General features: G+C 35.3%; 4 protein-coding genes across 5 annotated transcripts in view; 1 reads left to right on the forward strand and 3 right to left on the reverse strand.

Moving 5' to 3' along the window:
* Positions 1-39: 39 nt before the first annotated feature.
* Positions 40-6,738, reverse strand: LOC100182298 (transmembrane anterior posterior transformation protein 1 homolog). Its single transcript, XM_002120018.4, has 11 exons — positions 6,596-6,738; positions 5,798-5,940; positions 5,138-5,259; positions 4,524-4,683; positions 3,754-3,889; positions 3,338-3,492; positions 2,858-3,008; positions 2,466-2,647; positions 1,546-1,622; positions 980-1,276; positions 40-755 (listed from the first exon to the last, which is right to left on the reverse strand). Exons 1-11 carry the CDS (start codon positions 6,636-6,638, stop codon positions 566-568), a joined length of 1,656 nt encoding a protein of 551 aa, XP_002120054.1. The 5' UTR covers positions 6,639-6,738; the 3' UTR covers positions 40-565.
* A 477-nt stretch (positions 6,739-7,215) lies between these two features.
* LOC100176939 (ubiquitin domain-containing protein 1) lies at positions 7,216-11,581 on the reverse strand. The gene is made up of 6 exons (XM_002119573.5): positions 11,376-11,581; positions 11,090-11,218; positions 10,185-10,295; positions 9,959-10,106; positions 9,105-9,207; positions 7,216-8,045 (listed from the first exon to the last, which is right to left on the reverse strand). Exons 1-6 carry the CDS (start codon positions 11,440-11,442, stop codon positions 7,914-7,916), a joined length of 690 nt encoding a protein of 229 aa, XP_002119609.1. The 5' UTR covers positions 11,443-11,581; the 3' UTR covers positions 7,216-7,913.
* Positions 11,582-12,526: 945 nt separating this feature from the next.
* LOC101242848 (solute carrier organic anion transporter family member 2A1-like) lies at positions 12,527-18,068 on the forward strand. Its single transcript, XM_026835496.1, has 10 exons — positions 12,527-13,452; positions 13,835-13,933; positions 14,402-14,545; positions 15,106-15,254; positions 15,631-15,730; positions 15,793-15,957; positions 16,285-16,477; positions 16,846-17,008; positions 17,197-17,428; positions 17,785-18,068. Exons 1-10 carry the CDS (start codon positions 12,834-12,836, stop codon positions 18,066-18,068), a joined length of 2,148 nt encoding a protein of 715 aa, XP_026691297.1. The 5' UTR covers positions 12,527-12,833.
* Positions 18,069-18,264: 196 nt separating this feature from the next.
* The window catches only part of LOC100183115 (diacylglycerol kinase delta), a 28,631-nt gene continuing 20,623 nt past the window's right edge, over positions 18,265-26,272 (reverse strand). Inside the window, exons 22-32 of one of the 2 annotated variants that reach the window (XM_018813083.2) lie at positions 23,754-23,877; positions 23,006-23,122; positions 22,379-22,580; positions 21,977-22,127; positions 21,643-21,749; positions 21,442-21,584; positions 20,724-20,925; positions 20,216-20,323; positions 19,832-19,949; positions 19,215-19,345; positions 18,265-19,055 (exon numbers count right to left, since the gene is read on the reverse strand). In XM_018813083.2, the coding sequence (XP_018668628.1) occupies positions 18,987-19,055; positions 19,215-19,345; positions 19,832-19,949; positions 20,216-20,323; positions 20,724-20,925; positions 21,442-21,584; positions 21,643-21,749; positions 21,977-22,127; positions 22,379-22,580; positions 23,006-23,122; positions 23,754-23,877 (1,472 nt within the window). In that variant the 3' untranslated portion in view covers positions 18,265-18,986. Of the gene's footprint in view, positions 19,056-19,214; positions 19,346-19,831; positions 19,950-20,215; positions 20,342-20,723; positions 20,926-21,441; positions 21,585-21,642; positions 21,750-21,976; positions 22,128-22,378; positions 22,581-23,005; positions 23,123-23,753; positions 23,878-26,272 lie in introns of both variants that reach the window. The other variant, XM_026835719.1, reaches the window with a different exon arrangement.

Here is a 26,272-nt window from a genome sequence, read left to right on the forward strand (position 1 = left end):
CCAACTTAAATTAACTACAAATGCAAAAGAAAGATAACCTACTTTTAACTCTGTTTTCATTTTCTAAATTCAAACACGTAAAATATAAGTTTTAAACTTCTATAGGTAGGCTAATGCACATGCAAAACACCAGGTGTCTTTATAAACAAAATCGTAAACTAGTTGAAAAAAGACCTTATGTGGTGCCAAAGCACCAGCATATACACGTTAAGTTGAAAAAGCTTTCCAAAGATTTTTTTCTTCAAATATAAATTTTCATCGGAATTCACAGTAATTTGTAAAAGGAACTAAAAACATCTTATGCACCACATGTGTGGGCATGGGATGCTTGTAACAGAAGATAGCAAATAGCCTATAGAATATAATCTAGTATTCTAGCCTAAAGATTGTGGCAATTTTGCTATATGACATAGCCTTTGCTAAACTGTGGCAGATTATGCAATTCTATAACAGCATACTAACACAAAAGCTTGAAGCGTTTCTGTTCTGAAATCCTAAACTAAACTATAAGGCAGATTCTGTAACTGTATAAAGTGCAAGTGGTTTCAGTTCTTCAAAAACGCCATCAGTGAATTTCTTCATCGATAGCAGTGGCTTTTACAATGGTGGCTGTATGGCGCTTGCGTGACCTAACGCTATCGGGTGCCTGGTGACGTAGAACGTCAACGTCACCTACGTCATCGTCATTACGGCTTGGGAGATTGGTACCAGCCGCAACAGTGTGGTCAACAGAAGGGGCACGCATGGAACGTAATCTAAAAAAGGATATAGTAAGTTGGGGCAATATGGTACATTTTTTATTAAAGATTTTTACTGTAGCAACACGATTTTAAAGCGGTGTTATTCTAAAGCGGGGGTAATTGTTAAAACAAATGAATAAAACTAAGGGATATTTTGTGCTAAAGATATCCCATCCTACCCCCACAGCACTCGCATTCATAATAATCATTGAAAAAAACTTAAATATTTAGTAAGAAACCTCGCCGGCGTCGTAACTTCTTTTGGCAACTTGCGATTCTTTTCGGGCGACAGAAGCAATTTCTTTGAATCCAGACCAGGATCTCCACTCGCCGGCGGTTTTACGGTGGGTTCGGGGGGCTGGGCACGCGCCTGGGACACGAGGATGGTTTTGTTGCCCCGCTGTTCGAATGGATCGACCACAGCAATGCGTGCTCCATTTACTCGCACGTTAGCTGCTTGCGCTTCGTCATCGGAAATATAACAACAGGCCTTGCCTACTATTACGATGCTGTTGAACACTTTTAACAGCGTGAGACTGGAAAAGTGCATTGATTAAAGTGGTACTATATACATATATATATATAGGACTATGAGAGAAAATGGGACACCTTTACCACATGATATCCAAATATCCTGATCGTGTTTTAAACAATTAACAACGGTCTTTAAGAGTCGTGAGGATATGATTTTATAATTCTTTGAGTGTTTTTTGCTTACCTTCAAATGAGACAAGAAAATAGAATGAAAAAGTGTCCCATCTTCCCCAATTCCACTAAATATTTTATATCATATAAAAGGACTTACATCACGTAACCAACCAGTATCACAAGGAAGCCTGCAGCTCCATGAAAATCAATGGATATTCGTGTGACATGAAATATCTGTTAAAGAAGTTATTTTTAAATAACCAAAACATTCTATTCTATAACGTACAGCTTCGTACGTCCGTGTGGAGTTAGGTCAGGGTTGGCTCATTACGCCAACAAACAAGTATTAACACAATGTTTTACTTCAAGTATATTTGGACCACTGTTTCAATTAAGATCACTGTTAAATTACCATTAAATAACAATAGTTTATACTCTTTTTTACGATATTACATACTAGTACCACTACACAGCTTGTGATGTAACAGTTACGTTGGTGGGCGTACATTTAATCATAGTTTAATAATACAACTTCTTTATTAAACTATGGTTTAATTAACAGTAACATAAATCTAGCCAAAAGTTAAAGCGTAACCACTGGAGATTCAATCGTCGACCGTAATCGTGAATGGTTTATTTTATAAAACATGCAAATCGTATGCGCTTGTTTACTTCATTAGGAAAACGCTTACGTTAGGGATGCAGTAACATCGCCTGTTTAACTGGGTTATTGTTTGTTTAGCCGAATTGTAATGCCTTCGTACGGGCCATCGCAGGCTAGCGTCAGTAAAAATGCGGTTTCTAGAAAGTTACGTATCGTATGACATCATAACCTGTAACGTAACTGCAATCTCGCCACCCCGGTTTTCGTCGGAATGCTTAATGTTTCGACGCCTATGACTACATACACTAAATTCTGTATCTGGCACAAATTTAACACCGGAGTAAAGCACCAGGCTATCTTTTCCACTGAATAACAAAAGTCTATACAAACCTTTTTTTGATTCTATATACTAGTACACTACTACATACACTAAAATCTGAAACTGGTAAAAGTAAAGCGCTAGAGTAACTCACCAGCACTGCTAGTGGTAGAGGAATGAACCCCAACCTTCGGGACACAACATCTGAATGGTCATTAATTGAATCTTTGTGCCGACTGCTTGCAACATCATATGCAAGCGTGGCTCTGTATTCGCTATAGGACTCAATAGGAATATGGTTGAATTTGAGTACAAAGGCATGCTTGAACCAATCAACTGTAAAATATATTTATTTTTTATTTAAGATGATTACTTTTAACACGTAATACCCCATATTTCCTAATCATGTGTTTAACAATTAACAAATGCTAGAGTCTAAAAACATGTGATATTACCCCTGATTATTAGACCTATGCTCAGAGTGCTGAAGTGTGAGTAGGCAAAATGATATTTCAAATCTAGCAAGAATAAGAAATATGTACTGACCAACACATTCTGAAGACAGAAGCATCAACATGTTTGGAATAATTTCAGTAAAATGTTCGTAGTTCCATGAATACTGTTGCATGTTACGCAGTAGAACCACGAGCATCAATGCAAAGTAATGGAACCGCTCACGTATGTCAGAGCAGGAAATCTGGGAAAAGTTACATTTTTTTATTTTGTAAAGATAACAAAACAAACTCTAAACATAAACTTATTCAAAAAATGTGGACCATAAAAGATTGTTCAGTGAAAATAAACGTAAAATGGATTAATGTACTTAGGTATTTAAAAAAAAAAAGCGAAGTGTGCTGCACATTTGCACTGATAAGGTGTAAAAAAGCGAAGTGTGCTGCACATTTGCACTGATAAAAAAAACTTAATAAGTTCCTGTTTTAGTGAAATAATATAAAAGTATTATAGACCCTTTTCCATAGAAGGTTTTTTAGTATAGAAACATGAAAAGACAAAATAGTTTTATACCTGAAATAAATTATTTTTGTCGTATTTCTTGAAAACTGTTCCTTTAATCTCAACAAAGTTATTTGCCATCATGATCGTTAGAAGGACTTTGTTGTGGGAATTAAACGCAACGTTTAATGTGGTGGCTTCAAACAAAACCAACACAGCATGGCTAACTGTGTGGTGGCTTGGTTAAGGAAAAATAAAAAAGAATATATTTATATTAATATATCTATATACATTTAAAAAGTGTATATAGTGAAAATAAATTTATTTATTTAAAATGCAAAGAATTGTATTAGAAATATCAAACATTTCAAGGAAGCAATTTTAAGTCGAAAAATAAAAATAATTCCTAAACAGACATAAAAACATACATACATAGAAAATGATAATTAATATTGGGAGTACTGAACAAAATTGTGTGATAAGGATACAGACATAAATAACAGCAAGTATCAAGTGCAGTAAAACACGAAAACTTTCTCTTTTTTGTCGGTTAGATTCAGTGGCAGTGAGAAACAATGCATCTAAGATGTCTTGGCCAAATGACGAGAACAAACGATCTGCAACCTGTAGACAGGTGATTCATAAACCATGTGTTTTTCTTGATGATATTGCAAGTTGCAACTATAATTAGTTCTTTTTTTATGATTAGTTCTTAGTTTTTTCTTATCATTGTATTATTTGAACATTACACCTCTTCATCCTTATGTGACAGGGAAATAGCAGTGTTAACTTTAAGTTACAAGGTATGAAGTTACTATGTAGGTCTATATAACGTTTTAAATGCCAAATACATGCATTACAATTCAACATAGCAACCTAAATAAAAAATAAAGATTAGTATTGCGATTAGCGAATATTTAAAAACTGCTTAATCCATTAAGAGTGAACAATCATATATTACCAATGATAATGTAAAGGTATTAAAATTGGTCTACAGTTGGCTGTTTTTTCATGTCATTATATATGATAATAATGATATATAAATATATATAGGTACAGACAGTGGCACAGCCAGAAAATAAAATAAGGAGGGGGTTTTAACCAAAAAATGTTAAAAAAAAAATGTTTACATTTTTTTTAATTATATTTTTTTAATTTTTTTTGGTTTATAAGGGGGTGGGGTCACGACCCCCTAAACCCCCTGGCTGTGCCACTGTATACAGATTTTAAAAATGCTGCAAAAATTACAACCCCTTACCTCTAGCATATTGTATATGATGTATAACTTTATGAGCGTCTGTGCTCGTACCAAGTGATAGATGATTGAAGTGTCAATGTAAGACATACAGAAAACACATGATGTAAATATAACACCTTTTAATAAGTCACAGCTCTGTGCTGGATCAAGCAAAGAACGCCTGGAAATCAAATTAAACTATTTAAAAGTTAAGATTTTTATTGAGTAATTAATTACTAAATAGTCCTGCAGTAATTACAATTAAATATAAATCCAATGTTAACATCGTGCACTTACCGTTACTTTAGATAAAGTGATTGATTTTCTTACTTAATTAAACATTCACTGAAACATACTCAAAACTTTACACTTGGAGTAGATACTTTCCATGTATTTCTAGGCTTACACTAAACACTGTGTGTTCCTTCTGAATCTAACTCTCTTTGTTATTAGCACAGAAAATAAAAATGGTCTATGACTCTATATATTATGTTTATGTATATATGTATATATTAATTTTATCAAATGATATATATTTTCTTGATATTTTCATGAAGTTCTTGATTAATCTTGCATGCAATAGCCTAGGTTTATAATTAAATTGACCAATTAAATAATACACAAACAGCGTTTACCTTTGGAACCAACAGAAGGGAGCTGACAGCAACTTAAGCAAAGCGAAGAGCACTCGCAGAGGAAGAAAGGTAAAAACGTACAAGAAAACGTCGAGACATAAAAACAATCCATATATCATCATCTGGAAATTTATGTTAAATTTAGTTTATCAAACATTATTTGTTGACATACTGTTTAGTAGCAGTAACGTCCTACAGTAAGGTATGCGATAAAACAGGAGATTTAGCTTGGTTAACCTACTACCTGACCTTGAGGGTGCTACCATTAGTGACAATTGAGTGTCTGCAAAGTCTCTAGAAGACACAAATCTCTTTAGTATCAGTATTAGTGATGAGCATCCAATGCAGAAATGTTTAATTATTATGCAACCGCCTATCCATGGTGCCAATCTAACAGCATAGTTGTTGCAAATCCTGTGCCAAACTTGTACAATTACATAGCTATAACCCTATAAGTATATTACAGGTTGTAAAAGCACACATGTTAAATGAATGAATTTATGCAACTTGCTTTATCCTAACACAGCTGGAAAACGACATTCGTTATTACACAAATGTTCTGTTTTATAAACCTGATGCCAGCCTATGCTACTTTGTGGTTATTTAAAGGTAAACAAATATATATATATATATATATAAAACAGGTGGAAAGGGTCTCACCTTTTCAATTTCTCTTGGTTGTTTGAGAAATGTATAAACTCTCTCTCGTCGTTCAGTATACCTCGCATCGTTCTGGTCCATGAAATATCCATGAGTCAATTCTTGGGTAAAATAACTGAAGAAAGAAACACCACCCCGGCTACCTAAAATAATACAAGGATAAATGAATGGCAGGATAAAAGACATTCGTTAACTTGTTACAACACAAACGTTCTGTTTCATACACCTTGTGTCACCTTACGAGTTACAGTATGTTACTTTGTGAATGATTGTATTTATGGCTGATAATTTGGACAACCTATTAGTGACCACTGGGTTGGAGCAATTGCCGTTAACTGTCTTGCGCAAGAACACATATGCCAACAATGGTAGCAACGACAATCCAATAACCCATTACCTCTGGGTTAGAGGCAGTTGCGCTTACCACTCTGCGATTGTGCCGGACGATAAAGTAAACAACACTTGATAAAAGTAAAACAACACATAATATACATAGATTTTAATTAAATTACAAAACTATATAGGTTTCAAAAATTAATGTTGTAATTGATCTGCTTGACTTTTTAAACGTAAACTACAGGCACTTGTAAAGAACCCTCAGGTAAATAGCGGAATAGGCTGGTGGGAAGTGTTAAAGGTTGGTGATTAGGGGGTTAGTGGTTATAGGGGTTAGTAGTGGGGGGTTAGTGGTTGTGGTTATAGGGGTTAGTGGTTTGCAAAGATTTTTCACTAGCACAAAACTACAATATACAGCCTATACAAGCAAAAGATTTAACATTTATATATATTAATATATACCAGGTTTTCTTTTTGAGCTTGAAATATTTTCCTCCAAAGGCATAATTCTTCACTTAATCCAACTTTTGTACGAAACTCAGTTACTTGTTAAATTGCTACAAACCTAACTTAATCATGATATTACAATAATAATTTCTATGAAAAACTATGTTAAACAATTAAAACAATAAACATCTAGCCACCTGAGACCTCAGATAATCTCAGCTCTTGGTAATATATTGCATTATCAATAAATGGTATTATATTTACGCGCCTCTTGTTCCTGTAAACAACTACAACCTCCAATTTTCGCAGAGCGAATAACCAATGCTCCAGTCTAGTGATCTAGGATTCTAGGTAATGAGCATGAGTTGTGGTTCGCGCAATTCAGCAAAATAACAGTGCATGATCGCGTTGTAAAGAGCGCCAACTTGCGACAAAGTATTTGTTAACCCTGAATACTTGTATCACAACACAGCCTTTACCAATGTTTAGACGGTGAACATATATTAACATTGGCCTTTACATACATATAAAGGCTATGATTGTATTAACAGTATACTTACCGTTCATTTAAAAAAAATGGTCGCCTCTTTTAGTTGGTAATAATAAATGATGTTTATGTAGATTTACTGTTTGGGTTATCTTATATGAAAGCTGTATGTATTTAAGATGAACAATTTAATTGCACATACATACAAGAGTGTATGGGGTAAAACAATATCACATGAAAAACTAACAATGCAGCAAAAATAACTAAAGTCGCATTTGCTACAATAGCCAATGTATGGACGTTTAAAATGCAACTTTAAATGAATGTTTCGTTTTGTTTCAAACAAGTATTTACAAACGCTTTTGAACATTGTTAAAAAACAGTTCAAATAAAAAAGAAAGGAAATCTACACTCCTACATTTCATTTCAACAGGTTCTCATGCATGTTTAAAAACAATTTAATAGAACACCTAGCATTGCGTTAGAAAAATATTGGCTTAATTAACATAAATTTAAACTGGGCAAAATAAACCTTGTAACTGTAAGATGAGGAGAAGGACTTACTAGCTATTAATGGCCAAGTTTAAACTTCCAAAAGAGCAATGTTAGTAATTTAAACCGTTGAAAATGGAAGCAATAATCATAAAGCAAGAAAAAACCTCGCGTACACTAAAAAGTACAAAACTTTTAGGAAAAAAACAACTAAAAAACGCAGCGGGAATAGTTGATAGAAACAAAAATGCTCATCTCGCAGTTAGTATACTTCACAGCCTTGAGGATATGTAGAGTCGGCCAACCAGTGCATGTGGCCAGCAGGTTTAAGGCAATAGGAATGCAGTGTGGTCTTCAGTCATCTTGCTCTCTTACAACACACTGGATCACATAACCTTTTTCAAGTTTATATTGCTGTAAGTGTACAGAGTCCGACATCATTTTTCCAGAGAAAAACCAACGTTGTTTGCTCACTGCTATACTTTCCTGAAATACAAATTGCCACAATTTAAGCACAATGTTGGAAAATATACAAATATTATACAACAAGCAAGACAAAGATTTACAATTATCCTAAACAAAATATATCTGAAGGATGTAAAACTGACATATTTTGACATGATTTTTGCTTTAGATTTTTACAAAAAAAAGAGCAGAATATAACAATATTCCAGGCATTGATTCACACACCATCATATTATAGTACTGTGGGGTAAGATAGGATACCATTAGCACCCAAAACCCATACTGCCCCATATTTCCTGCTGTCATTTAATTGTATAAATATTCTTTGTTTAATACAAGATAGGCAGAAAAAAAGGCATGAAATGTCCCATTCTACCCCACTCTATCTGTATGGTTAAAACAGCAGGAGCTATCTTACATTTGATTTAAAATATTTATTCGCGCTGAAACAAACAACTGGCTAAAAAATATACTGGAAAATCAAGCACCACATGCTATTAACTGAAAGGGCAACATGGGACAATTAAACAGATGTCCTACAGAGTGAAATGAGTCCATTATAAAACAATGCCTGTATACTATGTTCACACTCAGAATCATTTCATTTACCACACAATATTTATACTATAAGTAACCATGAGTTTATTCTAACAACAAATACAACTTAAAACTTGCACGCATAACAATTGTTTAAGCATAATGAATGATTGAATGACTGAATGTAACTTACTTTATTCTCGCGTGGCCGGAAAACAACAGTCGTTATCACTCGGGTTTACAACCTCGTGCCAGCTTACGAGTTACCATGTATGTTACTTTGTGGGTGATTATTTTTGGGGGATTTTTTTTTTTATGTATGGCTGATAATTTGGACAACCCATTAGTGACGCTGGGTTGGACCAAATGCCGTTAAGTGTCTTGCCCAAAGACACATATGTCCACAATGGTAGCAGCGTCAAGCCTTGAACTAATTTGTATGGGTTTCAGGCAGGCGCGCTAACCACTATGCCACGGCGAAGAAATGATTATAAATAAAGTTGAACTTATATACTATATTGGGAAATAAACAAATATTCTGACCTGTGCTTCTAGTCTCCGTTTTGAGTTTAATACTGAATCATTTGGAAGAACTTTTAATCTTATTTCTTTTTCACCTCGCAGTCGAACTTTAATTGGAAAAGATCTGATAGATGGAAAGGTTGTAAATTTTATGACTAAAAATATTTAGCAAAATCCGCACTTAAAAAACACTGTATAAAAAAATCAGTTGCTAAATATATATATACAGGTACTTTAAGCAATACTTTATCCTAACACTAGTTTTAAAAGCAAATCAGACATGTTTACAGTGAGATATGTATACAACTCAAATATATACTGAAAAAACAAAAGGCATTAGGCAAAAGTGCAATACTTTCAAATTAGTGCTACTAGTAACAAAAAAAATATACTCAAAAATGCTCTGTAAGGGGTCAAAATATCAAAAAAACAGCAGGCCTATAAAACCGAAACACATTATTTTCTGTAAACATTGCGACATAGTTTATTGTCAGAACAAACAAATATGAATATCGACCATGTTACAGAATTAAAACAAAGAACAAGTACATTATAACAAACTGTACTGAACAGCGTAGTTTTAAAATATTGCAACACATGCTTAACCCCTGAGGCACAAGATTTTTTTTTTTTTAGTTTTTAACCGACTGTCACACTTTGCTTTCTATCAAGTTATCAACGCATATTTTTATTAGCAAGTTATGCAGATAATTCATATTTCTTTCAAACTAATACCGAACTGTTAAAACTTATAACAACTATAAGCGAACTTATAAACAGTTTTGAGAACACCTGTTTCAGAATGTATTTTGCATTACATGTCCCAAAGAGGTTATTGGTATAGTGATAATATTAAAGTATTTATTATAACTTACTTATCCCCAGGTTTGATTTCCACAAGTTCCTCCTCTACCCTTGATTGTGAAGCAGTGACTCCACGAATTAAGTTCACCGGCGGGGATAAACAATACACAGGAACTTGGTAGAGTGCACCAAGTTCATCATAGCAGTCAAGCATTGTACCTTTACACGTGACAACTCAATAAGCATAAGGAAATTGACATTATAATAGAAGAATTAGCAAAAGTAAGGCAGACATACCCTGGGGAAGGGAAATATTTGCTCCATCAATAATTGCTTGGGCCAGTGTATTGTCTCCACTCTCTAAAGCAGCAGCTGCTGCTTTTAATGCATCCCAGATTTCTTTTCGACCTGAAAAGCATTCAAAACTTTTTAAATTAACTTTTGTGCTTGTTTTTGTAATGTGTTGTGTAGCTGATGTAGTAATTTTGTAAGTAGGCTATCCTATATACTGTTTTAATAAGTTATGTAGTATAGGAAATTACAGATAAAACTGTAAACCAACTTCTATTTTAACAACAGTTTATAATTATATAATGTTATGTACTAGTTTCTGTTTTAAATCTCATTTTAAAAGTGAGGCCCTATAAAATACACACTAGATTCTGCATTATTCATGGTTGCTAATTACCACTTATGAATCTACTGAAAAAGTGTATCAGTAGTGATTTATCAGTAGTTCAGTTACTTCAGTACTATTAGAATTCAGTTTAAACAAAACAGAGCCAGAGTTAACAGTTAACCATTACACCATACAAACTGTGTGTGGGCAAATGACACAGCAAACCTGTAGAGGTGAAACCACAAAGTAAATAAACTTCATAACAACCATTAAGTACACAAAAACATAATGTTTAATCTGCCATGGTGCTTATAATGAAAACTCTAAATCAGTCATAATATTCCATAGATCTAAATTACAATTAAGAATGCACAATATAGAATTTCGAATCTGTGAGATTGGAATTCGTTTGTATTCGAATCTAATTACAGGAATCGGTATTCTGTTTAATGTTGTCATCATACATCATTTCTTAACGTATGGTGTCTAGCCGTCTAGGATATCCTAGAATACCTAATTATTCTGTAATGTGCATCCCTAATTACAATGTAATTCTTTGTAGAATGGATAAGCATGAATTTACCATCAAAAGCTGGAGCTGTATCCCAAAACTCGTCCCTTTTACTTCGTAATTGCCCCTCAGTTAAAGGCACGTCACTTCTCCACTTTGGATGTTCTTTTCGCAGAGTTTGATTTTTCCAAGTGCCTGTACCTAAAATATTGCCACAACATTTCTTCAATGTAATATTTCATTTATTTTACAACATCATATTAAAATTTAATTTATATATTTACATTTTTGTTTACAGCTTATTAAGCATAGTCATTTGATATACCTTTAAAACAGCTACCACATAATTCAAGCTTACCTGGATGTCTTGAATTGCTGTGTCTATGTTCGTGACGCCCACGATTCGTACCTAAACAAGCACCCATTGTGGATCAGTGATCACAACATTTATATTTGGTACTGTGGTATCCTTAAAGTGTCTTATTTCATTTTGAAAAATGAAATCACTAGTTAAACATAATATGTACCTTTTATAATTTTAATCTGGAATACAAATTAAATGCATGTTATAACAATGACATACCGCATAAGCATATATTAAAATAGTTTGTACGGTATATACGCAGGTAAAGCTTGTATACAGTTTTTGGTACGTTTGCCCAAAAAATTATAAACGTTTTGGTATACATACAAACGCAGTAGCAACAAATCACACATTCAATTCAAACTAAACTATCTTTCTCATTTTCTAGCTAAAATTATAATGCACATACAGCTTCAACTATTCACCCACGCGCTTGCTTCAAAACTCACTCTAACCTTTGTTTAGCATTTAGCTAACAGTTTGCAGAACGGAATCTGCATTTACAAGAAATTTTCTATGATTTCTACCGCGCTACCATATAACTGATTGTTTCGGGGGATATTTTGGGGTCGGGGTTCAAACTTCAAATCAAACGAAATAAGAAGAAAATATACAAAAAAAACGTTTCGATTGTATTTTAAACAGGATTACATAAAAGTGTCCTGCAGTTTCTGACTTTCTGTCATATTTCCTAAAACCTAGTGCGACATTGACACGAGTTCTAGTGCCTTTTGATCTCGTAGTGTGTAGGCTAACAATCTCTAAACTGAAGGATAACAGCTGCTTTTCTTAATAAATGGAGAATGGCGTCGCGTGTTGTAACACAGGTTTGTAGTACTTGGCGCTGGACTTCTTCCTCGAATCCGTTCAAAGCGTTAGTCGTGTCTGCTAGACACAATCTAATCACAATGGATATACAGTAGGGTGGGGGGAGACGGGACCTTTAGCACACAATATCCAAATAGCCTTATCGTGTTTTAAACAATTATCAACGGTTTATGTTTGGTATAAGAATACGGTTTTAAAATTCTTTGAACGTTCTTTGTTATTTTCAAATGAGACGAGAAAGTACAACAAAAAGGTGTCCCGTCTTTCCCCACTACTGTATAAACCGTTATATATACATATGCAAAACACCACCGACTGGAATTAACTGCAATACTTACTACGAGCCTAGAACCAAAAGTTTCTAGAAAAGAAATCGCATGACAACTCAGTGCTTTGTGCACGGGTTCTGCTTCCCGCTGCTGTGATAAACAAAGCATATGCTATTGTATTATATTATAAACTGCTATTCTTGTGGTTCTGTATGTGGTTTCGGTTCATGAACAAACTTCATCGTTTTTTAAGTTAACTGCAAATGTAGAATGTTAGATTTATAGGTATTATTGTTGCCAGTAAACTGTAACCGGTTAAGTAAAGTACTTAGCACCAGCAAGCATAGCCAGCAGAATGGCGGAAAAACCTGAAACTTCTCCATTACTTAGAGACCGTCGTTACGACCGAGCATATTACCGAAATGGTCCAGATGATGAGCAAACAGTAACGCTCCAGTCAGGTGTTTTGGAAAACTCGAATAAACCAGAGCGTCGACGTGAAAGAACGATTTCTTCTCTTGCACCGATTCCACCTTCTTGCTACAATATCAACACCTTTACTATATTTCTCGTCTGCTTCCAACTGCTCAATTTACTTACACTTACCTACACCGACAGCGTGATAAACTACATAACCAAGCGTTTTAAAATCCCACATACGTTGGCCGCCTTTATTCCAAGCAGTTACGAGTTCGGTTCAATGTTAATCATGATTCCCGTTGCCTACGTTGGAGATAGATGGAACAGACCCAAAGTAATCGCTATTGGTGTAATCGTAATGATCATTGGTCTTGGTTTTTGTATTCTTCCACATTTCATTCTTCCTGCACCTGCTTCTCACAACTCAACCGTGACGTACTTGTGCCAGCCGCAGATCGTCGCTAATACTAAAAAGCCAATCACTTTACCACACCATTCCACATGCACTAAAAAGCACTCAACGATATACAACCCATCCCTACTTCTAATGATAGGTATGTGACTATACTACTGTATACTATAGTGTTTTAAAGTAAAATCTGCATCCGTTAATACTTACCGCACGCAACAAGCATTAAGACCGCCACATTGACGCACAACACCCCAATCATGCTTTGAGCGAATGACGTGCTGTACATTTGCCCCGCAACCACAACCGCCAACCAGTAAACCGATTTCATACATAATTTGCATTAGACAAAGATAGCTTGCAGCCAATGTTATAAATCGTCACGTCTAACCAAAATACACCGAATTATTTGAATATTTTTAATTTGATGATGTCCTAGTTTGCAGCAGTTGTATAAATTGTCGCATCTAATCCAAATACACCAAGCTATTTAAATATTTTAAACTTTATGACGTCCATGTAATCAGGGCACGTCTTCGTCGGTCTTGGCTCGGCACCGATTGGACCACTCGGTCTGTCCTTTATTGACGATCACGTGCTACAGAGCAAAGCACCAATATATCTTGGTAAGTATAAGCTTTACCATCGTAAAAGTACTATAAAAAAACTGTATATTGGATTTTATGTTTATGAAATTAGGTGGGAGAAGACGGGTCATTTTTATCGCTTAGTATCAAAAAATCCTGATCGTGATTTAAACAATTAACAACGATCTAATATAGGAGTTGTGAAGATACAGTTTTATAATACTTTAAATGTTGTTTGTTTAATACTAAATGGGACAAGAAAATGTAATGAAAAGGTATCCCATCTTCCCCACCCTACTATATAGTCTGTCGGTTATAGGCACAATAGCGATCGTGTCTGATCGTTGACGATGCAGCGTCAAAACGATAGTCTTTAAAATGGTTTATATTTTGAAAAAACTGCCTTCGGGTGCATGATTCTGTTAATATTCTTTCTTTACTAGCGAATGAGACGAGAAAAGAGAAGGAAAATATGTCCCGTCTTACCCCCTTTGTCATATAATACAGGCATCTATGTTGGAACATCTTTGTTGGGTCCAGTGTTAGGATTCTTACTCGGGAGTGTAACTTCAAAAGTGTACGTGACAACCTCTAAGTTTGGAAATGAAATTAACTCCGGTAATCCAGATTGGATAGGAGCTTGGTGGCTCGGTAAGTGTTTTAAGTATTTTCATAAAGTTCTGTTGGGTTAGATGGGATAATGTTAGCCCCTACATAAATGCCATATTTGCTGATTTTTTTCTGAACAATTACCAACGCTCTTTAACTAATCGTGGAGATACTGTTACATAATTCTGTAAATGTACTTTAGTTGGAACAAGAAAGGAGAATGAAAACATGTCCTGTCTTACCCCACCCTACTATAATTAAAGAATTAATTAAGCTTTGTAAAATCCTTTTGTATGAAACCGACATCGCGCAAGTGAGACACAACGGTGAAAATAATAAAGTATACAGTACATTGCGCAGTGGGCACCATATGTTTCAAACTGTACTGTAAATTACTAAATGCGGTGATATAGCAGGATAGGGAAATATAGGACACCTTTTCATTCTATTATCTCGTCCCATTTAGTAGTAAACAAGCATTCAAAGACGTATAAAACCGTATCCTCATGACTCCCATAGACCGTATATTATGTGCTAAAGGTGTCCCATCTCCCCCCACCGAACTATATTAATAAACTTGTACTAAAAATTATAATGTACAGGTTACGTCATTATAATTTGTCTCATGCTGTTCTTGCTCTTTCCTTTCTATTTCTACCCACGGTATCTTCCAGTTTCGGAGGAAAAGGAAGAAGAAATTATGGCGATCAGAAAAGAAAGTCTAAGAAGACATGGTGCTGATGCGCAAACGGTTGGCTACTTTAAAACAACTTAAATTACAATATTAATAGCAGGTTTACATTGTTAAACTCTTTAAGTAAAGCTAAAAAAATGAATAAAACTTGCTTTGTACACCTCATCATGGCCGCTTACGAGTTACTAAATATGTTACATTTTTTTATGATTATTTTTTCTGTTCGACTGACAATTTAGACAACCCACCACTGGGTTAGAGCAATTGCCATTAAGTGTCTTGCCCAAGGATACATAGGCCAAAATGGTATAGCAGCGACGAAGATATGGCTTGTGTTTGGTATATATTGGTCTATATATGCTCTGCTGTAGCCCTGGTTACATCTTGGGAAACGGTTTTAATGATACTCTAAACTGGTAAATACTTTGTGCAGTCTACAGAAAACAGCACATTTCCGTGCACCGAAGAGAACAGCAGCGCTTCAATCTCGAGCAAAAGTACGATCTTTGGAAAACTCGTTTCTGCCATTAAAGGTTGTAGCCTCTATACAGGTTTTGCTTGACGCTATACTACCTTTTTAAAACTTTTTTCGCAGACCTAATATGCGCTATCCAGAGAACGCTTGTAACGCCTTTTGTGTTTTCTGCCATACTCGCATACATTGCAATGGCGAATCTTTTGGGAGGAATGTCGACATTTGGCCCAACTTATGTGCAACGGATGTTTAATGTACAGAGAACAACTGCGGATTTACTAATCGGTATAGCCCTAGTACTGTATAGACCTTACTAGATTATAAGTATTAAAGAACATAGCCCTTGAACTATAGACCCTATACTTATAGCCTATAATAGAGAATATAAGCATTCATATTTTGCAATGCTTTGATACTTAAAACCATACTTTTATTTGCTATGAGTTAAGTTTGGTGCAATGTATGGGTTTACGTCAGAACTACCTAAATTCCTTCTTGTAAAGTGGAAATATTTTGTTAGAGCTTCCAGCAGATCTGCGTCCTGTTGGGCTTCGGTTAGAATCCAGCTGTACACGAAACTAATATGTAATTTACTCATTTCTTGATATTTAGGCGGTGTTTGCATTCCCATGGGGGTAATGGCCACCATATTAAGCGGTTACGTAATCAAGAAATACAATTTCGATTTGCGAAAGACACTTCTGTTGATCATCGTTTTCTCTGGGGCAGCTTGCATTTTCTTTGCAACTCTCTTTCTTTTCGGTTGTAAAGATTTGACCGTAGTTGGCATAAACAAGCCATTTCAGTAAGTTTGATAAAATAACATGTTCATTTTAATGGAGTTTTTTAAACATATGAAGCAGGTGGCTTATTATAAATAACTTTAAGCCGAGATTGTTATATAGATTACAAACTTCGCCATTTAAAGTAAGGTGGGGGAGAGATGGGACACCTTTTTAGTCTATTTTCTCGTCCCATTTGGTAGTCAACAAAAAAACATTCAAAGAATTATAAAACCGTATCCTCACGACTTCCATAGACCGCTGTTAATTGTTCAAAACACGACCAGGATATTTGGGTATTATTTGCTAAAGGTATCCTGTTTTCACCCAACCTACTATATCAAAAACTGCTGGTTTAATTTTTACAATGTAACAATATGCATATCAGCAGCCAGACCAACGTATCCTTGTGCAGTTCTCAGTGTGGTTGTCCCAAGGATCAATTTAAAGTAGTTTGTGGTTCCAACAAGTTGAATTACATCTCACCGTGTTCGGCCGGGTGTGCGGCAAGCCATCTAGCACCGAAAAGCAGCAACCTGCTTCAGCAGAAAACGGTTTGGTGGCTTTTTATGCTTGAAACAATGAAATGAGTGTTCTGTATTTAGTATGAAACGATACAGTAATGGATTATAGTCGATTGAAGTTTAACGTAACTGTACGGTGACGCGTGTGTGACTGGACATTCAATACCAGTTTTCTTTGGTTGACAACATTATTTTAAACAATTCTTTTTGCATTTCAGATTTACACGAATTGCAGTTGTATACCTGGCAAGTCAAACACCGCTGTCAGTGGTACGTGCACAACTACACAATGTGTAGGAGTACTTGCTGGATTTCTGGTGTGCGGTTCTATTTCAGTGGCATGTTATTGCTTCTGCCAAGCTCCTGTATACGTTATGCTGCTACGAGTGTTGGAAACGCAAGATAAAGCGCTTGGTATTGGACTTCTTGCTTTTGCATCACGGTTACTTGGTAAATGAAAAGCTTAGGCCTAAACTGTCTGTTAGGATAATACAAACAACATGTATACACTTTGGGCACTTTCATTGCAAATGGTCCAAAAACTTTTGCGGTGTCTGCTACCATATACTCATTATATAAACCACTTAATACGAGTGTTGGAAACGCAAGATAAAGCGCTTGGTATTGGACTTCTTGCTTTTGCATCACGGTTACTTGGTAAGTGAAAAGCTAAGGCCTAAACTGTCTGTTAGGATAATACAAACAACATGTATATACTTTGGGCGCTTTCATTGCAAATGGTCCAAAAACTTTTGCGGTGTCTGCTACCATATACTCATTATATAAACCACTTAATTCTGTTGTAGGCTACATTCCAGGACCGATTTGGTTTGGTATTCTGGTAGATCGAAGTTGCAAGTACCATGAGAACAAGTGTGGCTCAAAAGCGTTGTGTCGACTTTACAATAAGTATGGACTCCGCCTAAGTTTCATAGGACTTAGTCTAGCTTGTGGAATGACGTACATGCTGGTTTTTGTTGCCACATTTGCTTGGATGGAATGTCACAAGAACATATACAAAACCGCAGTAATTTACCATGGAAAGTCAGAGGACTTGTTGCTTGGTAAAACAGAAGAAAATGAAAGCTGAACTTTTGTCTAAATCCTCAATGCCTATGCCTTCTTTTTTTAAATAAGATATTTTCATTTTTCCTTTTAGACAGTTTGTGCGTGGTAAAGAAACGAATGCATTTGAGATGCTATGCAAACATGATTAAGCCAACAGTGTTTAGAAACGTTTTCCATCTTTTCTTGGTTAAGAATTTCCACAAAAAGATAATCGTGACGAAAAAAATAACTTAATACTTTATTAGCAAAAGTGGGTACGCAGAATAATCTCAAACGTCCATCGGTTGCAAAAATACTGCCATTGAAAAAAGAAAAAAAATCGATCGGTTTGCTGGCAGCAAACAAACGAAAGCGGCGCTACTGGCAATGAGCAGCGGCTGGTTATTGCACTTGCCCTATGCGGCGACACAGTGGCACCACAGTCAAAATACGTGCCCATTAAACTCCCAAGTGGTTCGCACGTCGGTGCGCCATTGGTCGATTTAAATAATAGACACACAGCGTCGCCCAATCAGAGGTGAGATCTCACGGTGACGAAAAATGAGGAATGTGAGAAATTAACAGGACGTGAAAAAAAATATGTAAAACCGTTACATAGACAGCGTAAACGGCAGTATAGTACTACCCGAAGCACATATTATGTTTTAAAGAAAATTTCGTATTATTTTTAAATGTGTAAAGTAACGGTTGGTCGCAGTGTTCACCATGGAACTGCATCTATACACGCAGCTATTAAAAGATCATCAGAATATGAGATATTGCACGAAAAGAGAAACTATTTTTAAACTATCCAGCAGAAAGTGAAACGACCACGATCAACCGGATGAATATTAAAAAAAAAGAAAATTCAAAATACAAATCTGGTTTTAGCCCATACTTAATTATCAAAACAATAAAAAATTTAACGTGTAGAAATGCGGAAACGAAACGAGCAGCGCAATTAGTGATGAAGTTCCTTTATAGCAGCCTGAAGTCGCTTTAGGTGGCCCATCTTAGAAATACCGAGGTCCTATTTAAAATGTGTCAATTTTAGGCTAGAATCGTCCACAAAAATTTTCATTTTAATCGAAAATGATATCGCTTATAATTTTTCGCAGCTAGTTTTCGATTTTGTTGAAACAATATTTACGAGTTTTAACATAAAAACTTTGGACCGTTGAAATTTTACCTTGAGATCACTTGTATCAAGTTTAAGAAGTTCCTTGCCCTGAATGTCGTTTCTTGCAAACAATTCCCGATAATCGTGTAGCTGGTTCGATTCCAACCATGCACCAACGTCATCTGACGTCCAATTTGTAACTGTGATGAAACAATAGCAATTTCAGTATCATAAAATAACAGAAATTTCAGTATCATAAAATAACATAAATTTCAGTAAAATAAAATAACAGAAATTTTAGTATCATAAAATAACAGAAATTTCAGTAAAATAAAATAACAGAAATTTCAGTATCATAAAATAACAGAAATTTCAGTATCATAAAATATCAGAAATTTCATTATCATAAAATAACAGAAATTTCAGTATCATAAAATAACAGAAATTTTAGTATCATAAAAATTAACCGAAATTTCAGTATCATAAAATAACAGAAATTTTAGTATCATAAAATAACAGAAATTTCAGTATTATAAAATAACAGAAATTTCAGTATCATAAAATAACAGAAATTTCAGTATCATAAAATAACAGAAATTTCAGTATCATAAAATAACAGAAATTTCAGTATCATAAAATAACAGAAATTTTAGTATAATAAAACACAATGTGATAGTTATGAATACCGTTGCAATCGGTAGGAGAACATTTTTCTTTCTTCTGCGCTTTCTTAAACAGCCGAAACTTGCCGCCTTGCCGATTTCCAGATGATTTTGCTAAACCAGTTGCTTCTGAGCTTCGAGACTGAAAAACAAAACAATATATAGTAGGGTGGGGTAAGATGAGACAATTTTCATTCTTTTTTCTCGTCCTATTTGGTAGTAATACTTACAGTATTTAACCGTAGCCTCGGAACCCTAAAAGTTTGTTCATAATTGTTTAAAACACGATCAGGAAATATAGGCATTAGGTACCAACAATATCCCATTTTACCCCACAGTACTATATACAAAATACACAAAAACATTCAATAATAGAATTTAATTTCAGTTATTATAACGGCAACTTACGTCTTCTGTTACACGAGACAGCCACCTTAAATCCCGCATTTTCTTAAGTTCAATTTCAATCCATTCCAACCAATTCAACATTTTCTCTAGCATTTCAGGGCCAAGCTCCTGCATTTGAAGATTAGGCTTAAATAAAAAAAACAGTGATATATGTGGTAACTTGTAAGCGGGTACAAAGTTTATAAGACAGAATATTTGCGTTGTAACGCCTGCATTGCACGCCACGCGAGGGTAAACAAGTGACATTCATTCTTAGAATTTATAAATGGTGTACAACATTCTTGTATTTATTTATTTAAGATAACCATAGAAGATTAATGCAGTGTTATTTATATCACCCCTCAATTTAATTCGACAACAGCAACGATTTACGTTTAACTCACAAACCAGCTGGGTAATTCAATAAACAAAATAAAATACCCAAAATTCAAAAAAACCTAATTTTACAATATATTTACACAGTATATTGAAAATGATAGAAATTCGATATCAAAGCAATGTGTCATACCTCTCCTTTTCTTGACAACAAAGAACTCAATATTGCGCTCAGCTCTCGAACCAAGTCGTAAAATCCGACTACCATCTGGTGTGTGGTACTGTCGGCCAAGCGACCCATAGGCCGTAGTTTGCCGTTTGCCCGAAGCACAGCTGAGACTTGGGGTAAGAGCTCTTCACTCAAAAGGTTGCTGCCCGTTACCGATTCACTGATGCTGTTATGTAGTGGGGATATTATTAATTAAAACGTGGAATACTGACAGTGTAGAAGGAATCTTAAACCAAAATAGTTTAAATAGAAGAATATAAATGTATTACATTTTATCATTTAGTTAAAACGTTCTGGACTTTCCGTTTTGAGATTCAATCATGTTTTGCAGTTTTTTTTTAGAAAATATTTGTTAAGGTATAATAAAAATGAGTGGTAATATACTGTGGGGCGTCTAAGTTATGCTAAAGCTAGCACTGTTTTATTGAATTAACACAGCCGCAAACTACATTAATTGAAATAATGTTTATAGAAGACGTTGTTATTATTTTTCATGGTAAAGATGGAATTATACAATTGGGAAATAATATTTTCCAGCGTCTGGCACGAGGTGTATGAAACAGAACACCCGTGTTATAACGACTGTCGTTTTCCGGCCACGTGAGGATAAAGTGAGTTACATTCATTTAGCGCGCTTATGGCAGCATTTCTTTTTTCATAAAGGGGAAAAGGAGTGTCTTACCACACGGCTACTGTTGAAACTGTTTCAACGAATTCGTTTATTAGACTTGCATCCGCGTCAGACATAAATTCGCTGCCGCTGTAATTTTTCTCGTTGCCGAACCTGTGCTTGTCCTCCCATGCCTTGAGCGCCACCTCGAGTCTCTGCGGGAAAATAGATGTTACCGCTAAGTGGCGGGGAAGAGGCGCCACAAACACTTACGCGGTCTCGGGCGAGCATCTGGACTCGGTTTTTGTGCAGGATTTTTACTACTCCTGGCGGTTGCAGCCAAGCCTCACCGTCGATTTGTAACGGTACAGGTTCTTCGCCTGTGGAAAACATATGGGGAATATACTACGTGATTTAAATGGCCCTGGAGCACACACTCAATTAAATGACCGAAAAGCAGAACAAAAAATTAAAAATATTTTTTTTATAACAAAACTACACAACTATAGACCTGGAAAACTAGAACAAAGAAATAAAAAATCACAATATTTTCCCTTAAAAAAACAACAAAAATAAAAATTAGATATATCAGAAATTATAAACTTACCGAGTATCGTGATCTTTATGGATCTACACTGAGCAATACGATGATGCTGCAACACACCTTCAGGACCAACAACTGCCATACCAAGCTGTACTGTATTGAATACTGCCAAAACTTCCAGCATTTTATCATTATACGAAGGGGGCATGAAAATCTATTATAATACTGGTTAGCAAGGGCACAAACGTGTATATTGGAATGGGGGTAAGATGGGATATGCTTTCACTCTATTTTTTCGTCCCATTTGGTAGTAAACAAAGAATAATTACAGAATTTATAACCGCAGCCCTGTGACTCCAAAAGGGCGCTCTTAATTGTTTAAAAACGTTATGGAAATATGAGAGTTATGTGATAACGATACCCCATCTTACTCAACGATACGTTATATTCGTTTTTAATACATACCTCGTTACCGGACCGGCTGCCCCAGAAATTTGCTCCGCCCATAAAGGAAGGTATATTAAGCACTACAATGCCTTGTATGGTGGGTAGGGATATCGGTTGTCCGTCACATTCAAGTTTTATTCGTTGCTCGAGGTTCTTGTACGTTTTGACAGCGAACTCTTTAGTTGCGAGCACGCCATACCACATGCGGTTCTTGGCTCGGCTGTTGGTGTATGACGTTAAGTGTTTGATAGAAACCAATATTTTGAAATTGTTATACAGTAAGGTGAGGTGAGACAGTACATATTTTATTCTATTTTTTCGTTCCATTTGGTGGTAAACAAAGATGTTTACAGAATTATATACCCTTATGTTTACAGAATTATACACCCTTAGCACTGCGACTAAAAAGTAGCGCTGTTAATTGTTCAAAACACGATGAGGAAATACAGGATTTAAGTGGTACCTTACCCTACCATAGTACTAATTTAATTTATTTAATAAAAGCATAGCAGCCGACCACGGACAGTAAGTCACTGAACTTACGAAGCTTACTGTCTTAAATTGTTAGCTACACCATAACTGACAGGGGCAAACCAAAACTGGGAGGAGGGCTATATTGTTCGGTATTCGGTAGCAAATACTGACCTGCATTTCTTCGGGTGTTCCTCTCTTTTCTTGTGGAAATCAAGAGTAATTTTAGCATCGAGTCCGATACCGAAGTAACTGTTCATGACGCATTTCTCCGACATAATGCTGTTCAATCTGTTTAGTCAAAATGTAAGTAAATACACTTATACCCTTTTTGCATGGTAAAAAGTTAATGCAAATAGCGATCCGCATTAACTCGTGATGTGATAACTCGCTAACCGCGTTATTTTGCATGGTCATTGGTTTATGCGCGTATTAACATTGAGCTTATTTTAGCGCAATATTGTTAAATCTAGTTTATAAAATAAGTTTTGATACTTTATGGTGCTATTACCAACAAAAACTGTAAAAATAATACCCGAAAAGGATTAGGCTCTTAAAAGTAAAACTGTACTTCCACAATACTTTTCTTTACTCGCATAATGCGAGTAACAACCAACCTTCTACAGCATGCAGGTAACACGCTTATGGCGAGTACTTGCGCGCATAAAAGTGACCATGCAAAAAGGGCCGGCTTATGCTTTTATAATACACGTGTTCTATGAATTGAGTAGGCTATAGTTATACTTAATTAGGTTATTTATACCTATACCTCTTGTGTTCGGTCGCGTTTTGACTATACTTGTATGCCAAGTTGTATCACGCATATGTTTCTAAATTTTTAAAAACTATAATTTTCAAAAATCACGATGCAAAAAATCATATCAATAACCGGACCAGCTTAAACTAGTTCAAACCCACTTACACTGCTTCGCTTTCCTTGGTAGCCAGGGGTGACGTCACAGGAGCGCAGATTGTGTCGGCATTTGCAAGCAAAGCTCGACTGAGGAAACTTCCACGTTTCTGTTCGGTGTACAACGGGTGGATAACTGTAATAGATGAAACTTAAGTCGGTACCTTGAATGCAGTGACCGGAAAAACACAACATAAAACTAAAAAACACGGTATTTCCCATAAGAAAACATATGCAACTATATTACTATACCCCTGAAAAGAAAAGAAAATAAAAAAAACAACTATATTTTCCTTAAAAAGGTGTTTAAGTCGAGGTTAAGTCGGTACATTGAATGTGGTTGCACCCTGGGTGTTGGGGTAGTGTACCAACTTTGGACTAAATCCTAGGTCCCATGGCGTGCCGTAGGGCCTCATCCTCACGGAAAAGAATAAGTGGATATACCCATTATAGACATGGCGGTCGTATAATATATTTATCTAACTTTTTATTTATTACTTCGAAAACAATAGCGGAGATCATGTTATTTGAAACGGAAGAGAAGAGAATCAACAGCAAAACAATAGTCGTTAAAACACTATGAATTAAAGGTGTGGGATTATAATGCAAAAAGTCTACTTACTTGTTGAATTCTGTGTTTTTGAGCCTTGTTTGTCCGGTAAACTCGCACTGAACGACGCTGTGGGGTGAACAAACAATCAGAAATAATAAAATGGAAAAAAGATTAAGAAAAATATCACACGTACCGATTCCAGGTTTTGAGGGGTTGCCTTCACACATGGACTGTTGACGAACGTACTGGTTAAACATAGGGGCGTTAAGGGTGGAAGTGGGCGTGTTGGGGGCGGAGCGGGAGGTGGGACGAACACTGGGAACGGGTAGGGATGACGTCACACATTGGGAGGAGCTGTAGTGAGGTTGTAAAAAGTTAGGTTTGTTGTTGTTTAAGCATGACGGAGATTGAATTTAAATTATATACCTTTTATATAATGTTGTGTCTATGTATTTCTGTTGTACAGAGAGTCAAGCAGACATATTGATTATATATATATATATAGGCTATAAATAAGGTTTACATTGCCATAATGGTGGAGCTTGAAATATAAAGACGATAGTTGTCGTTTAGTTTGTTCAGTAATAGAAACATAAATTGAGTAATGTACTACACAAAAAATATATAGTAGCTTGGAAGAAGATGGGACACCTTTAACGCATAATATCCAAGTGTTCTGATCATTTTTTTTCACAATTAACAACGGTCTATGGGAGTCATAAACATACAGTACTATAATCTTTTGAATATTCTTTGTTTACTACCAAATGGAAAAAGAAAATAGAATGAAAGGTGTTCTATCTCCCTCCACCCTACTATAACACACGTATTTATTTCGACCACACATAATAACCTTGGTGAAGTGACAGTAGTTGTTCCAACAGTAGTTAGAACTTTCTCGATGGTTCGAATCGCTGATGACGTCATAGCGGTCTCATCTACGTCATCTTCCTCGTATTGAACGGAAAGTTTCTTCTGTCGTGTTTGTTCGTTTTGCTCGTCCACAGCTGTGATGTACAGGGTAGTGTTTTGAAAAGATTCACAATTTTTTTAATTTCTTTTAACGAAATTTTCGAGTAATATTCATACGGAATGTTAGTGTAATTTTTATACAAAATTTTCGAGTAATTTTTATACGAAATTTTAAAGTAATTTTTATACGAAATTTTCGAGTATTTTTTATACGAAACTTTGGGGTATTTTTATACGAAATTTTTATACGAAAAAAAAAGTTTTGAAATATTCGTGTGGTTATTTATCCTATTAAACTATATTGTGTCAGATATAAAAAGAACTCGCTAGATTGTGTCACATTTTTAGAAATATAACAAGAAATACAAAACGATTCCTTCTATTACCTTCCTCCGTGTGTTCAATGATCTGACGCACTGCTTTCTTCAAGCTGTTAGCTCTTAGCATAAGTTGTGAACGTTCTTCAAATACGCCTGACGATTTCTGAAAAATAAACAAAAATTTAAAACATATAAAAAAATATTTTAGTCACAATATACCTTTCTACGTGTTGTGGATTTTTCCGGTTTGTCATGCTCGACTGCGTCCATAGATATCGCAGGTTTTTCCGTTTGAGTTGGTTCAGTTTGACCAGGTTGAGTGACCACGATTGTGCAAACGTCGCTCGTTGCCTCATTTGCATCTACGTCATCAGTGGCTCCATGGTCTGAATGACTTGGCTCGTCCAGCGTCGGCTATTTTTGTAATAAAGCACAATATGACATTAAAAACAGGTGCAGATGACGTACATTGTAACTTTAATTGGTAGAAAAAATAGTAAAATCGAAAAAAAAAACGGTTAAAAAATGCAGAAACGAAAAAAAAAACGGTAAAAAAAAACAGCAAAAAAGATAAAACGGTGTATAAATAAAACTTCTTTATAATTTGTAAGATTTATTTAAGTAGTTTAACATAAGACATTGCGCTCAATTTTATATTAAAGTGATGATACTCAATTTTTGTAGGA

The sequence above is a fragment of the Ciona intestinalis genome, chromosome 8, assembly GCF_000224145.3.
Source record: "Ciona intestinalis chromosome 8, KH, whole genome shotgun sequence".
Lineage (NCBI taxonomy): Eukaryota > Metazoa > Chordata > Ascidiacea > Phlebobranchia > Cionidae > Ciona > Ciona intestinalis.

What these genes read in the sequence shown, in the direction of transcription:
- LOC100176939 (XM_002119573.5), bottom strand. Translation starts at nt 11,442, where the DNA reads ATGGGTGCTTGTTTAGGTACGAATCGTGGGCGTCACGAACATAGACAC. An exon ending in CAGCAATTCAAGACATCCAG is followed by an intron (nt 11,219 to 11,375) that starts GTAAGCTTGAAT and finishes GCAATATTTTAG; the next exon opens with GTACAGGCACTTGGAAAAAT. An exon ending in TACAGCTCCAGCTTTTGATG is followed by an intron (nt 10,296 to 11,089) that starts GTAAATTCATGC and finishes AATGCTTTTCAG; the next exon opens with GTCGAAAAGAAATCTGGGAT.
- LOC101242848 (XM_026835496.1), top strand. Translation starts at nt 12,834, where the DNA reads ATGGCGGAAAAACCTGAAACTTCTCCATTACTTAGAGACCGTCGTTAC. An exon ending in AACTGCGGATTTACTAATCG is followed by an intron (nt 15,958 to 16,284) that starts GTATAGCCCTAG and finishes CTTGATATTTAG; the next exon opens with GCGGTGTTTGCATTCCCATG. An exon ending in GGCATAAACAAGCCATTTCA is followed by an intron (nt 16,478 to 16,845) that starts GTAAGTTTGATA and finishes GCATATCAGCAG; the next exon opens with CCAGACCAACGTATCCTTGT.
- LOC100182298 (XM_002120018.4), bottom strand. Translation starts at nt 6,638, where the DNA reads ATGCCTTTGGAGGAAAATATTTCAAGCTCAAAAAGAAAACCTG. An exon ending in ACTTGCTGTTATTTATGTCT is followed by an intron (nt 3,493 to 3,753) that starts GTATCCTTATCA and finishes GCCACCACACAG; the next exon opens with TTAGCCATGCTGTGTTGGTT. An exon ending in TCTGTCTTCAGAATGTGTTG is followed by an intron (nt 2,648 to 2,857) that starts GTCAGTACATAT and finishes TATATTTTACAG; the next exon opens with TTGATTGGTTCAAGCATGCC.